Below are 13,668 nucleotides of genomic sequence, written 5' to 3'. Positions count from 1 at the left end.
ATGCATACTAGGTTTATAGGTTATTCATTTTACGGTGCCTTTCATTTTATTATACTTTTCCAAAAAATTTTTAATTTCTCATGAAAGAAATATCAATGAAATTCAAACTCTGTGATATGCATTTTTTCCTCACTTTTCATATCTTTGAAAGACCATGCATCAACTTTTACTTGTACTGCTATAAGCAATTGACAGAATTGTTTAGTCTTTTTAATGTCGATGTGAGTTTGTCAAAGATGGGTTCAAATCTCAGTGCACTTATCTGAGAACAGACATTTATGAAACCTGCATGTAGAGCCCAAAGAAGAGAGATTATACATATGCAGATTTTAAGATTTGAATTAACTTTTTATACACGCTGTAGCACACTTTTATGAATGTGATAGTTTTGTGTATAGTGCATGTATACACCGGTGTTTGTGCACATTATCCACTTGGGATTTATGTAGACAATTACCTTTGACAGATGGTTGCTCTGATAATTGTGTGTACAGTTTTGTGTACAGTATATACTTAGGATATGTGTACACTGTTTACCTGGGATTTGCGTACAGTATTTACCTGGGATCTGTGTACACTGTTCACCTGGGATTTGTGTACACTGTTTATCTGGAATTTGTGTACACTGTTTACCTGGGATTTGTGTACACTATTTACCTGGGTTTTTGTACACGTTTACCTGGGATTTGGTAACACATTAACCTGGGATTTGTGTATACACATTAACCTGGGATTTGTTTGCGCATTAACCTGGGATTTGTGTTCACTGTTTACCTGGGATTTGTGTACACTGTTTACCTGGGAATTAGGTATACTATTTACCTGGGATTTAGGTATACTATTTACCTGGGATTTGGGTACAGTATTTACCTGGGATTTGGGTACAGTATTTACCTGGGATTTGCGTACAGTATTTACCTGGGATGTACAGTCACCCTGATGGGCAGTAGTGTTTGGCTGTCCACAAACAGCAGATACCCCGAGACAGTAACCATAACGAGCATGTCCCCCAGGAAGGTTAGACGGTGAATCTGGTCCAGATGTTCCGCGAACGACTCAATCTGATCATTAATTCTGTAGAGGCTAAAATGGAGAGAAGACTGCATGGAATCATGGGAAAACATTAACTATAACTAAATACCTTATACCTTTTAATATTAGCTGCATTTTTTTAATTCATTTACTGGTACTGAAAATTGCTGCACATATCTTCCTTGACTTATCTTTTTACTTGGTATAATCAAATGTTTCCTTCAGATAGTGAATATGTCACGGTTTTTTTTTACTATAGAAGCATCATAATAAAATAATGTTTATATTATAAATGTGTGTAGTTTGTCTATAATTCTTAGATTCATAAATTCAGTAAACACTTTAATGAGTCACCTTACTCGATAAATAGTGAACAATTTCTTCTTTTGAATAGTCAACAAGTGGTACGCTATATCTTTAAACCTAGTCTCACTACGAAATTGTGGTGACAAGAGAGATAACTCTTACTGCAATTTCAACTCTATTTATATTAAATTTTAAGCTAAAAAAATGCTCTATCTAAATTTTTGGATTCATTATTTTGGGAAAGTTTTTTTTGTGTCACAAAATTACAACTTTATCTCATATCCCAAATCAAAATACTTACCATTATAGATTTATTTAAATAACAAGCTTATCTTTTAAAAAAGATGGGTGAGCTAGCGCTGTAGCCATCATAATTAAAAACACAGAAGCTGATTTCTAAAACACTTATGAAAATTTCTGAATCAATTAATTAACAATAAGAAGGCACAGTGGTGTACTGGAATTGTGCTGGAGTAGGGTCTCAATTTAGAATTGTGAATCTAGAGTGTACTGTACATGTATATTGGAGTCGAGCATGCGCATTCCAGTGAAAAAGACTGACGTTGTTGCTAGCGCTGGAGATCAATAGCAATAAAATGCTTTTTTTGGTGATTCATTCGGGATATGAAGATGGCAACATTGCAAAAAAAATACTTAATCCGTGTTTGTAAGTTATGTAAACTTTTTCTGCAATGATCTCTACCTTCATTACCCGAATGAATCATCAAAGAAAGCATTTTATTGTTTATATTTACATCTTTCCTCAAACAAATTAATAAATTGGCTGTAAAAGGTACCGGTAAGTAAAATTCAGTAAATTATAATGTACATCAGTACATTAGCTAGAAGAAACAGCCAAATCATGTCCTATGGGAGTTTGAGTCTGACATTATCATGATTACCAGGTATTTCGTGGAACCCATGACTTTTCTTACTAGGTCGCTGTAGGTTTCGACCAATCAATAAACGGGGCCTGTAGATTTCAGTTCTGTCAGTTTCTACAGCTGTTCTATAGAGCTATGAATTAACTATAAGTTTCTGCAGAGACATAGATAACATTATTTTATTTATGTCTCTGGTTTCCGCAAGAAATACAGGGAATCATAATCGGTAGGTGTAAATATTAATAAATGCACACTAGTAGATATAGTTAAAAGAACACCTACTATTGTAAATGGCTGATGGCAAACAGGGATTTTCCAATAACAATCGGAATATGTGCATCTTCCTTGATTGGTTGTAAGATGGCTGTATCCACTTGATCCGTCATCACTAGATGTCTGTTGACTACACACACTGTGTTTGGTTCATGACTGCTGCAAAGTTAAGCGAATTCTCCCTTTAGTAAGACTACACACCATCACAGACAACATGAAGTCAATTCATTGTCCCAGATTTAGTCGATTTCTCAATGACCTCACTGATCATTTATACCATATTGGGACAACGGTCATGAATTTCTCCTTGATCTGAATTTCTCTTACAGTCTGATAGATCAGTGTTTTAATTCTACAGCGTATATTTTGATTAAATTCATTAAACTCCTCATAGATCATAGAAAAATTCTGTAAAATGGTGGCCACATTATCCTCACTGAGTCTTCAACAGTTGAATACATTTGGTAGCTTTTGTTTCCTATATCAAACTTACATTGAAATATAATACTTACACTGTATTTAAATAATAAAAACCTTCTGCAGATTTGGAAATTCCATTGGAGAAATAGGATGGGTGATCAATCGTATGTCTCTCTTGAATTTTTGGATTTTTAAATTCAGTACGGGTCTCGGTATGAATAACCTATTGGAAGAAAAAAGGAATTAATGTCATGGCTGGCAACAAATAGAATCCGATCTTTGATTTACACAGGCTTTATAAAATTTAAGTTATATTTTAATAAGCAACATTATTACTTATTAGGTTTTTTACTGACTGTCTATGGAAATTTGTAGAGTTTTTAAATTTATAGAAAGCAAAAAACAGCAAAGTCTCTGTGGACGGAAACATCCTGATATATTTTCGTAGACCTTCTGTAATCAAACTGATAATGGTACTAAGTTTTTTTGTGTAAAAGACAAATGATGTTAAATGTTATGAAAGCGAAGAAAGAAATACTATAAAGATATATAACAACTGCCATGTTGTCACATAATAATTTGCCGCTTGCAGTCTACAAAACCGTAGACAGCATTCATGTGAAGTATTTTATTTAATGACATTGTGTCATTCTAGTCAGAGGCAAAAAAAGTATTATTAAACCATCAATTACCCTTATTATCATTTTAATCTAATAAAGGTACTTGCATGCACTGTCACATCTAATCTGATATTTATATACACTCTTTAGAATACTTAGTCTGATTAAAATCATGCCCCCTTTTCTTACTATTGACAGATAGCAGAAAGGGGTGGGGCTTATTTTAGTAAGACTGTAACTGAGTTTGAAATTGTTAGGACATTAAGACACAGCAAGTTTATCACATAAAAATTCTATGCATTAATAATATTGTTTCAACAGTTCTCACCACAAAATAGTTCCTGCATGGATCTTCATTAACTTTAAATCTGAAAAATATATCGGTTCCAAACACCACTGGGGGACGAAGGATATTCAAGATGGGGGGCTTCATAAAGTGTTCTTGGAAAATTTTGGCAGGATTGAGAGAGATGGAGGCACCATCTTTGTGCTTAAGCTGCCTCTGCTTATTTTCCTGGTAGGCTTTCTCCACGGTCTCGTATAACTGCTCTTTTTTGTCCTAAGTAAAAGTGTATGGTATTTATATATAGACAAACATTTGTACTCAGCTGATTGAGAATGCAACAAGTGCATGGGCATATACTATAATAATACTTGAGCTTAAATCTGGAACATCTGATAAAGCTATATCTTTGTTATACATGTACATGTACAAGTTCCATTATTTGTTGTTAATTTCTTGCCCCCTATTTAAAGCTGCTTTGTTTGATTTTAAATCATGCATTTACCGTTGATGGGATGAGATAGTCTTTGAGGTAGCAGAGCCTGAGGATCTCCAGCATACAGGTCTTCATCTCTTCATCCATACTCAGCAACCTCACTTGCTTCTTTGCTGCCTATAATCAGGGGATTTATTACTTCCAATAATTAATCTTAGCATGACTTATTTAGACTACAAACATGAAGAAAGATCAAATTTGACCCAATATGACATTTATCAAACATACCATTTCAGAACATCATTGACAGTTTAAAATGCATTAGGAGGAGCAATAACTTTAAAGCTGTGATTGTCAGTAGGCTAATAAAATGTTAACATTGAACATAAAACTTCAACAATACGTTGTCATTGACCATATAACATCAACAAGATGTTGTCATTAAACATAAAATATCAAAAATATGTTGTCCTTGATGGTATAACATCAAAAATATGTTGTCAATGACCAAATAACATTAACAACTTGACCTGTTTTTGTCTCCAACAAAAAGGAAGGGCTTTTCGACAGCTCTTAAAACCCCTTATTCAAATTTATTATATTTTCTCTCAAAATCTGTATATTATAAAATGAGACTAAATATCAGGAACATATACCCAGACATTAACATTTAAGAAATTAAATGCCCAAGGAAAGACAACTCCAGAATTTTTTATCCAACTACATCATTTATTTCTTGAAAAAAAAGTTCTTAAAATTCATATGTAAGAAAGAACTCAACTATGATTCAAGACTTTTGGTAGGCCAATAGCTCTTATGCCAATAATTCATTAAGCAAAGCGAGATAACTCTTGAAATTTAATTTTTTTGAAATGTGATAAAGTTATCATTTTCAGGCCCTTTAAACCCTTATAAGGAGTCAAAAAGTGCCCCCTCGGACCATAATTTTTAAATTGTACTCTTTATTTTGAACTATTAACCGAACAGATTTTGAAAATCGGATGACTAATAAAAAAGTTACAGCTAAACGGCTGTATTTTATATTGACCCCTACAGATCTCTTATTTTTTGGAACTTTTTTCCCAAGACCTTTTCCGGTCTGCGCACTAGGTCCCTGATTGCAAATACAAAATATAAAAATATTTACTTGAAAACTGTTTGGGAAAACGTTACACGCGTGAATTTAATTTAACATAGAAACTCCCATAGACAATTTTCATCGGCTCATAAAACCGGAAGTACTCAATACTTTTCATTGAAACTTGGAATATATCTTAATTACGTCTATCTAAACAATATCTTTGCGTTTTATAACATTAAAAAACTTTTCTGAGCTTTTTTGTTTTTTCATCCCCCCTTTTTTCAAATTTGAGGCCTAAAATCTCAAAACTGGTAAGAGATAGAAACTTGTCGCCACTAAAGCCCTAATATGTTGTTATGAACCATATAACATCAACAATACGTTGTCATTGACCATATACATATGTAACGCCAACAAGATGTTGTCATTGATAATACAACATTTGTAGTAAGAAAGGAGGAATGCGCATATAAATTCAATGAAAATATATAGCTGGACCAGGAATTGAACCCAAACTCCAGCAATATCCATGGTGCATATGGCTCAAACTACTACACATTAACAATATGTTGTCATTGACCATATAACATCAACAAGATATTGTCATTGACCATATAACATCAACAAGATATTGTCATTGACCATATAACACCAACAAGATGTTGTCATTGACCATATAACACCAACAAGATGTTGTCATTGACCATATAACACCAACAAGATATTGTCATTGACCATATAACACCAACAATATGTTGTCAATGACCATATAACACCAACAAGATGTTGTCATTGACCATATAACACCAACAAGATGTTGTCATTGACCATATAACACCAACAAGATATTGTCATTGACCATATAACACCAACAATATGTTGTCAATGACCATATAACACCAACAAGATGTTGTCATTGACCATATAACACCAACAAGATGTTGTCATTGATGAAATAACATTTGTAGTAAGAAAGGAGGAATGAGCATATAAATTCAATGAAAATATATAGCTGGACCAGGAACTGAACCCAAGACCCAAGCAACTCTAGTCAGGAGCTTTACCAATAAGCTACCCAGGCCCATATCCATGGTCCATATAGCTCAAACTATTACACATCAACAAGATATTGTCATTGACCATATAACACCAACAAGACGTTGTCATTGACCATATAACATCAACAGTATGTTGTCATTGACCATTTAGCAACAATAAGATATAGTATTACCTGGTATATATGATCTCTGATTCTGAGAGCCAGATTAAGTCTTGCCCGCCTCCCATCTGGACCTTGCCAGAAGACTTTCAATAGGTGCTTGACGGGCCCAGGGTGCTGATGTTTACCAGGGAAAATCATGCTGACAACACATCCATTCTGGCCACGATAAATCTCCATGGGTGTGGGGATCACAGGACTGACTGTGTCCAAAAATTTAAGAGTATGTACTATAGTATTTTGGCTGTAATACTGACAGTATAATAATGCAAGAGATGAATGGCAGTACAATTTAATCGTTTATGTATACATGTATTCATATATTGATGACTGTCTTTGTTTGTGCCATCAAAATGCGTAAATACCAAGTAAAATTAAATTCTGGGATAAATTAAAAATCAAAGTACTGAAGAACTGACGGGAGTTGATTTTGCCAATGTCTATTTATTCTAAAATCAATGATATGTTATTTTGCATGACAAGTACATGTAGTTTCTAATTTGAATTATGCACATTTGTATAATATGAATTTTTTTGAATTTTTGGACTTTATCGACAAGAATGTCGAGAAACCCTCATATGAATCATGTTAAATAATATTTAAAGATAAAATTAATTCAATCAAAGTATGTTTCAGTAATAGAAATATTTCTCGAAAATTGTATGGATCCAAGCAATATTTAAATCTAGTCTCGTTCAACCAAACGCTCGTCTGACACTGTAAATCTCCGACAAGGATTAACGGAGACAGCCGAGCGTCGAGTCGAACGAGACTATATTGAACTCTAGCGTAGGAATACATACGACTAAAAAAAATATTTAAATTGTTCGTACCATTTAAAATTTGACTATTTTCAAGGTATTTATAAATAAGTTTCCTTGAAAAACAATGCTTTAGCATACATTACATCAAATTTATCAATGATTTTTAAGAACTAAGTCTTGTCAGCAGCAATGATTTGTGCTGAGGTCCAAACACTGTTTCACTTTTGGTTTGTCTGAGTAACTGCATAGGAGAGTTGATTAAAATCAACTCCCAAAAATCATTAAAGCCAAATTTAAATCTCTTAAACTTTACGAAGGTATTTACATGTATGTGAATATCTTCCATGCATAAAACACTGGACAGAGTGAAAGCTGCCAAGAGAGGTCACTGAGTACACAGCTGGCAGTTGTGCTATGGTTCTGAAAGGGAAAGAGACAGTTGTTTGTAAAATAGGGCAAACGTTTATGTTCTGTTATTAGCAACACCATGCATATTACCCATATTAGGAGCAATGTAAACATAGCAATGATTAGAGCTTACCCAGTGTAAGGGTTCAGTAGAACTGATTGTATTGGTGGAAGAGTCATCTGTAAATTGCCTGTAAGATGACCTTCAGGAGTTATGTAAAGGTCAAGGTCACGACAACTGATATCTGCCTCTGAGGGGTTGCTAAAGGAATGACAGCAATATAAAAAGTTACATATACCTATCTAACAGAATGTGACAAAGTTTTTGGGCTGCATTCTTTTTGAAAATACTGAAGAAGTACATAATATTCATTGGGTTAAAATTTCGTTGTTTTTAAACCGAATAAAATTTTGTGGGGATTCATTTCGGCACATCTAAATCTTTCAAATGTATCATGTATTAATTATGTATTTAGGAAAACGTTGGTTAAAAAATTCGTCTTCGATTTAATTTCGTTGATTATTACTGCCAACAAAAATAACTAAATTAAATCCTCAACGAATATTTCTGCTTTAGAAGTATATAATAGTGTGTAAGGACATCTGGATACATTTATTGAAAGAAATTATTAAGAACAGTACATTTTGGAATTTATTGATAAAGAATCTTAATATTAATCCCTCAGCACTTAGTTATAAAAAAAAAATCATCCAAGCATTTCATGTATGTACCAGTTTTCAATGAATGGATTATTTTCAGTCGGCCAATCCAAACGCTCATGGGAGAGTCTTGGGGGATTAATCTGAGTTCTCCAAAGAACTTTAAGGGGCCGGACTGCTACTGAGTTCTTCACTGATTCCAGGAGAGTCTGCCAGGGACAATGCCCTACCTTGTCTTTGTCAACATTACGTAAATAAGATCTAGAAAATGAGGAGAACAAAAACACATACAGTTAAACAAACCAATATTTAAGGCCACTAAACAGCATTTGAAAGCTGTAACAGTGTGTAACATTTTAATAAGAATATACTTGTACAGTATAGGGGACAATCCTGAAATGTCATTTTCTTAATGAGTCCTGCCAATCACTAGTGTTTCTTTAGGTTATTGAATAACAATTAATTTGTCAGTGTTCTGTTAGTTTGTCAGTTGATTTGTCAGTAAAACTGATTGCTATTGTCTAAGCTGAACAGTTCATTTGTCGGTCAGATCGATAACCAGTACTAAGTCCGACCAATTGTGTTCCAATAAACTAGTACGATCGAGTGGTTGTTTGTTTCTAAATCGAACAATACTTCATCAACAAACCTTTCTAGACTTTCAAAGTACTTGAAGGTCTTTTTACATTTTGTATTTTGCTTCTGCATTGCATACATCATGGAGAGAAATATATACAGGTCTGCATTAGAAGCCTTACAAAGAGGCTCTAGCTTTTCTATGGCATGCTGGATCCAATCAATTCCAAGTTCTGAAAAATGTGATCAGAGTTGCTAAAGCAGAATTCGCATATAAAAAGACTAAAAATGGTGGAAATGCTTCATAATAAAGCATACATCAACAGTGCTAGATTTAGAACAGAAGAAGAAGAAGAAGATGATGATGGCTTAAAAGCATAAGCACTGTAGAAAACCATAGTAAGTTTTACATAGGCTGACTGACTATGACCCAACTCATTACAGTTTTCTTGTTGGCTATGTCCTACAGATATATTTTTCTCAAATCATTGTTAAAAGGGAAAAACCCTTTATCTTTTTTAAGGGGGTGGGGGGTGGGGGTGAAAATAATAATACTATGAAAACAATGAAAACATGTCAGTGTTATTAGATCATACATTGCATTGACATAATTAGTAATAATTGCCTCCTTCACAAAAGTTTGAAGTAGCCAATCAAAATAGTGCATGAATTATTCATGAGAGCTGGAAAATTTCAGCTAGTTGGACCTTGGTCAGTTATCATATGTACTGGTAATATTTACCAGCGGGTTTCTGATAAGGAAGCATGGTGAAAAACAGGCTGATAATCGAGCAAAACTATCAATTACTGGTAATAAGATGAATATTGAATGAAAATTGGTAAGAACAGAAATGCTATAGTATAACATGAAAAAATGCTAATTGCAAATGTTACAGTATTAATAAACATGTCACAATTTTAAATCACATTTCACTAATTACTTTAACATACCAAAGTAAGTGTGTGCATGGAAACAGAGCAAAGAATCCATCAAGAAGAAGGTGTCCCGGGACCATCCCTCTCCAACAGGGGGAGCTCTCATACAATGGGACCACCTCTCAGTGGCCATGTGAGCTTTTTCCACAGTCATCAACCTATAGAGAAATAAAGTAAGCTTGTTTTTTTATAATCTGCATCCCAGTGGCTATGTGAGCTTTTTTCAACCACTTACCTATAGACAGACCATACTGTAACGGCCAGATTTGAGAACATATTTGCTGACTGATTGGTTAAGTGCCAAACTAACTCTTCATATAAGTAAAGAAGCACATTCAGGTATCTATACTACATGTAATTTAGCTTACCCTTGATCACACAGGTTGGCTTTTAGGAGAGATATCTGTTTACAGATCAGTTGAGCAACCTTTTCTTGGCTGTAATATGGCTCATTGAATACATCAGACATGTCAGACATTGAAAGGTCAAAGGTCAGCTGTGATGCATCATCAAAAAAATGCAGCATTCTCTGAATCTCATACATGTATAGAGCTTTATGTCGCGCTGCAAGAAATATAAATCAAAAACAAATAAATATACATGTATCATATAATATAAGGTCACAACAAACTGCCTTTCATTATATATATATACAATAATTTAATCTGGTTATAATGCTTTTCTTGATTATAACTAAACAAATTTCTCTACATTGCATTACATACCTTGCCTATGTCACAATATGACCCAATTATGTTCAATGTATTAAACAGCTTCAATTTACAATTGTACAAACTTATATACATTTTTTGATTTATTTCAGAATAATGCTACTTATTTTCAAGGAGTAAAATACAAATAAGATTTTAAGAATTTTTTTTGTGTGTCCACTAATAAAACTACAATGTTTATCATATTAACTTGGGACAGTGTACGTTTTATGAAAAAAATTGCTTTGCCATTCATAAAGCATAAATCATTTTTACCGTGTATCAGATTTTAATCATTTAAATTTTAACTCTTTAGCTCTTAAGTTTAGCTTCATCTCTCTCTCTCTCTCTCTCTTACATTTTTCACAGGTGTGTATTAGCTGGATAAAGCTCTCTTTTGCCCGGTTAACATCACCTCTAGCCCAGTAGACGTAGGGCATGGTCTTGTCATAAAACCGTCCCATCAGTTTAGGGTAACTGGAATTAGAGTAAAATTAAATTCAGTAATGCACAATTTTTTTTTTAATAAGATGAATTTTGGAATAAATTAGTGTGTAGTCTGGTCAGGATAAGAAGAAAAAATACATGTCTGAACATATTCAAACTTTAGATTTACACATATTGTTTAGTTTTATCATTGCATGTATTATTTGAGCATCAATTGTTTTGGATTTCATTGTGAAATACATTTACATTATCAATTATTAATTGATGCAACCACTGCACATGTATTCTTAAATTAGTGATAGTGTTTTAGCAACAAATTTGATACTTACTTAAATGTATAAAACTACAGTAAACATCTTGTAATAAATAATAAGTATTGCTAAATAGACATATATGTATCATACCATATATCCCCATTATTATACTTTCATGTTAAATACTGGTCAAAAGCAGTTACCTCTTGTGAAGTGATGCTGTTGCATTCTTTACAGCCCTGTCATATGGAGCTGAGCCTTCCAGTTTCCGTTGTCGATGCTTGCCTTTGCTTGGATCAGGAAAGGGTATTGTTAAATGCAATAAGCAACTCAAAGCTACAAAATAAAGCAATGTAAAGTCTACTGTTAATTAATTCTACATAATTTTTGCTATAAAATATAGTGGATAGATCATCTGTGTCTTGTATCATTCTTATTAAAATTAGACTTGTATAGAAACTCCATGATAGTATGTTTTATATCCAAGACAATAGAGAAAAAGGAAATAAATCAGAATAATTATTCATCATCCATTTAAATTGGTTTCCATGTAATGTCAATGTAACCAAGAACTCTTACCTATCATTATATGACTTGGATAATAAAATTCAGCGTCATGATACTCGAAACCACAGAGGGGTGTGGCAGGCAAACAGCTGATTTTCTTGTCTGCTGCAGGATTATTTCTTTGAAATGCTCTTGTATCATTTAGAGCCCATGGTTCAATATTCCACACCGATCTAGTAAGAACTTCCTGGAAACGAGAATATTTTTCTTTTTCAAATTTGGCCAAATATGTTTTAATCCATTCCACTTTTTCTTTATAAAAAGCAGCTGCATTGCCAATGTCTTGTCTTATTACATGTGGGACTATTGGGTGTCTGGCCAAACTTTTTTTCTTTGTCACTAATGCTCTGACACACAGGGCTGATAATGTTGGCACTGGTTTGTTGATATGCACATCTTTAAACTCATTCACAATCTCATCATTGTAAAAGGGAAGTTCTCTAAACAAATTATAACTACCATATAATAGCCTCCTCTTTCTTTTTTGCTTCTTGCTTGGAGCCCTTCTATGTTTCAAATTTCCATCATAAGTGTCAAGTGTTACAGGGGACAGATTGTCACAATTTTGATGAGTAATCTGAGGTATTTCATCATCATTAGATGAAGCTGAGCTAGAGCATGATGGAGCATTCTCCTGATGTACACACTCAAGAGAATCTGAATTTTCCTCAGCAGAAAAGTATTCACTTTCATCAGATTCCTCACCATCATTCGTATCATAAACAGGAAACTGGCCCTCTGTGGACTGTCCTGTTTCAGGTTCTGCCCCGCTGCTGTGAGAGTGCTGAGGGACAGCAGAGTCTATCAGGGAATGACTTCGAATCTTCTCGGATTTTCTCCTGTTTCTCTTACGTGGTACCACCACCGCCTCACTTTTCCGGCTGAATTCCTGTGAGATGGCTCTAGAGTAGGACGGTCTTTTTTGACGTTGTGATATCAATGTATGAAGACCTGTCGTGTCGTCTTCCATTTTTAGCCTAGCCTCTAGCGCAGCCCGAATAATAGTTAATATTGTCGTTTTGCTTCACTTTTGTTTGTTTTATTTTGCAGAAATGTTTGCATCCATATATATATCTTCAAACGGTTGTTAGAAATGCCTTGACATTCACGCTCTTGCAATTCAAATGCAACAATCTTATTTCACAACATGTCGAAATAGTTGATTATAGTTCTACTTTCGCTTTCCGTAAACATAGGAACCTCTCGGAGTTCCTCGCGTGGCTATATCATTAGCAAATGTATATGGCTGGAAGTTGCCGAATGCATAGCATTAGCTTTACGTAAACTGGTTCCCGAGACCTTCCGATGGTGCAAGGCCTCGGGAACCAGGCTATAGCTTTACGCGGCAAATGCAAAATGTTGGGAATAAAGGTTTTTCATTCCTTAAGTTATGTTCACTGTAATATAAGTTACAAGAAAAATCAAAGTACTGAAGAACTGACGGGAGTTGATTTTGTCGATGTTTATTTATTTATTTTAAAATATTTTTTTTATTTTCTATGACAAGTACATGTATTTTCTAATTTGAATTACGCACATTTTTATAATATGAATTTTTGGACTTTTTCGACAAGAATGTCGAGAAACCTCATATGAATAATGTTAAATAATATTTAAAGATAAAATTAATTCAATCAAACTATGTATCAGTGATAGAAATATATTTCTCGAAAATTGTATGGATCCAAGAAATATTTAACTCTAGTCTCTTTCAACCAAACGCTCGGCTGACACCGTAAATCTCCGACAAGGATTTACAGCCGAGCGTCGAGTTGAATGAGACTATATTGA

The 13,668-nt window shown here is 33.9% G+C and overlaps 1 protein-coding gene across 3 annotated transcripts in view; it reads right to left on the bottom strand.

Annotated features, from left to right (window-relative positions):
* LOC128192547 (uncharacterized) overlaps positions 1 to 13,403 on the bottom strand; it is a 36,916-nt gene extending 23,513 nt beyond the window's left edge. For 2 of the 3 annotated variants that reach the window (XR_008244555.1, XM_052865316.1), the window contains exons 1-15: positions 11,890 to 13,403; positions 11,514 to 11,646; positions 10,968 to 11,086; positions 10,268 to 10,463; positions 9,915 to 10,057; positions 9,037 to 9,196; positions 8,460 to 8,648; positions 7,861 to 7,989; positions 7,645 to 7,739; positions 6,567 to 6,757; positions 4,324 to 4,431; positions 3,864 to 4,094; positions 3,008 to 3,138; positions 2,505 to 2,654; positions 919 to 1,083 (exon numbers count right to left, since the gene is read on the bottom strand). Coding sequence is in view for 2 of the 3 variants with exons in the window: in XM_052865316.1 (XP_052721276.1) it covers positions 919 to 1,083; positions 2,505 to 2,654; positions 3,008 to 3,138; positions 3,864 to 4,094; positions 4,324 to 4,431; positions 6,567 to 6,757; positions 7,645 to 7,739; positions 7,861 to 7,989; positions 8,460 to 8,648; positions 9,037 to 9,196; positions 9,915 to 10,057; positions 10,268 to 10,463; positions 10,968 to 11,086; positions 11,514 to 11,646; positions 11,890 to 12,847 (3,098 nt within the window). In the remaining variant the exon portion in view is untranslated. The remainder of the gene's footprint in view (positions 1 to 918; positions 1,084 to 2,504; positions 2,655 to 3,007; positions 3,139 to 3,863; positions 4,095 to 4,323; positions 4,432 to 6,566; positions 6,758 to 7,644; positions 7,740 to 7,860; positions 7,990 to 8,459; positions 8,649 to 9,036; positions 9,197 to 9,914; positions 10,058 to 10,267; positions 10,464 to 10,967; positions 11,087 to 11,513; positions 11,647 to 11,889) is intronic. The other variant, XM_052865317.1, reaches the window with a different exon arrangement.
* Positions 13,404 to 13,668: the final 265 nt, after the last annotated feature.

This window comes from Crassostrea angulata, chromosome 7 (genome assembly GCF_025612915.1).
Source record: "Crassostrea angulata isolate pt1a10 chromosome 7, ASM2561291v2, whole genome shotgun sequence".
Classification (NCBI taxonomy): Eukaryota; Metazoa; Mollusca; class Bivalvia; order Ostreida; family Ostreidae; genus Magallana; species Magallana angulata.
The sequence above is the reverse complement of the archived record's forward strand: the minus strand, read 5'-3'. Positions and strand labels throughout refer to the sequence as shown.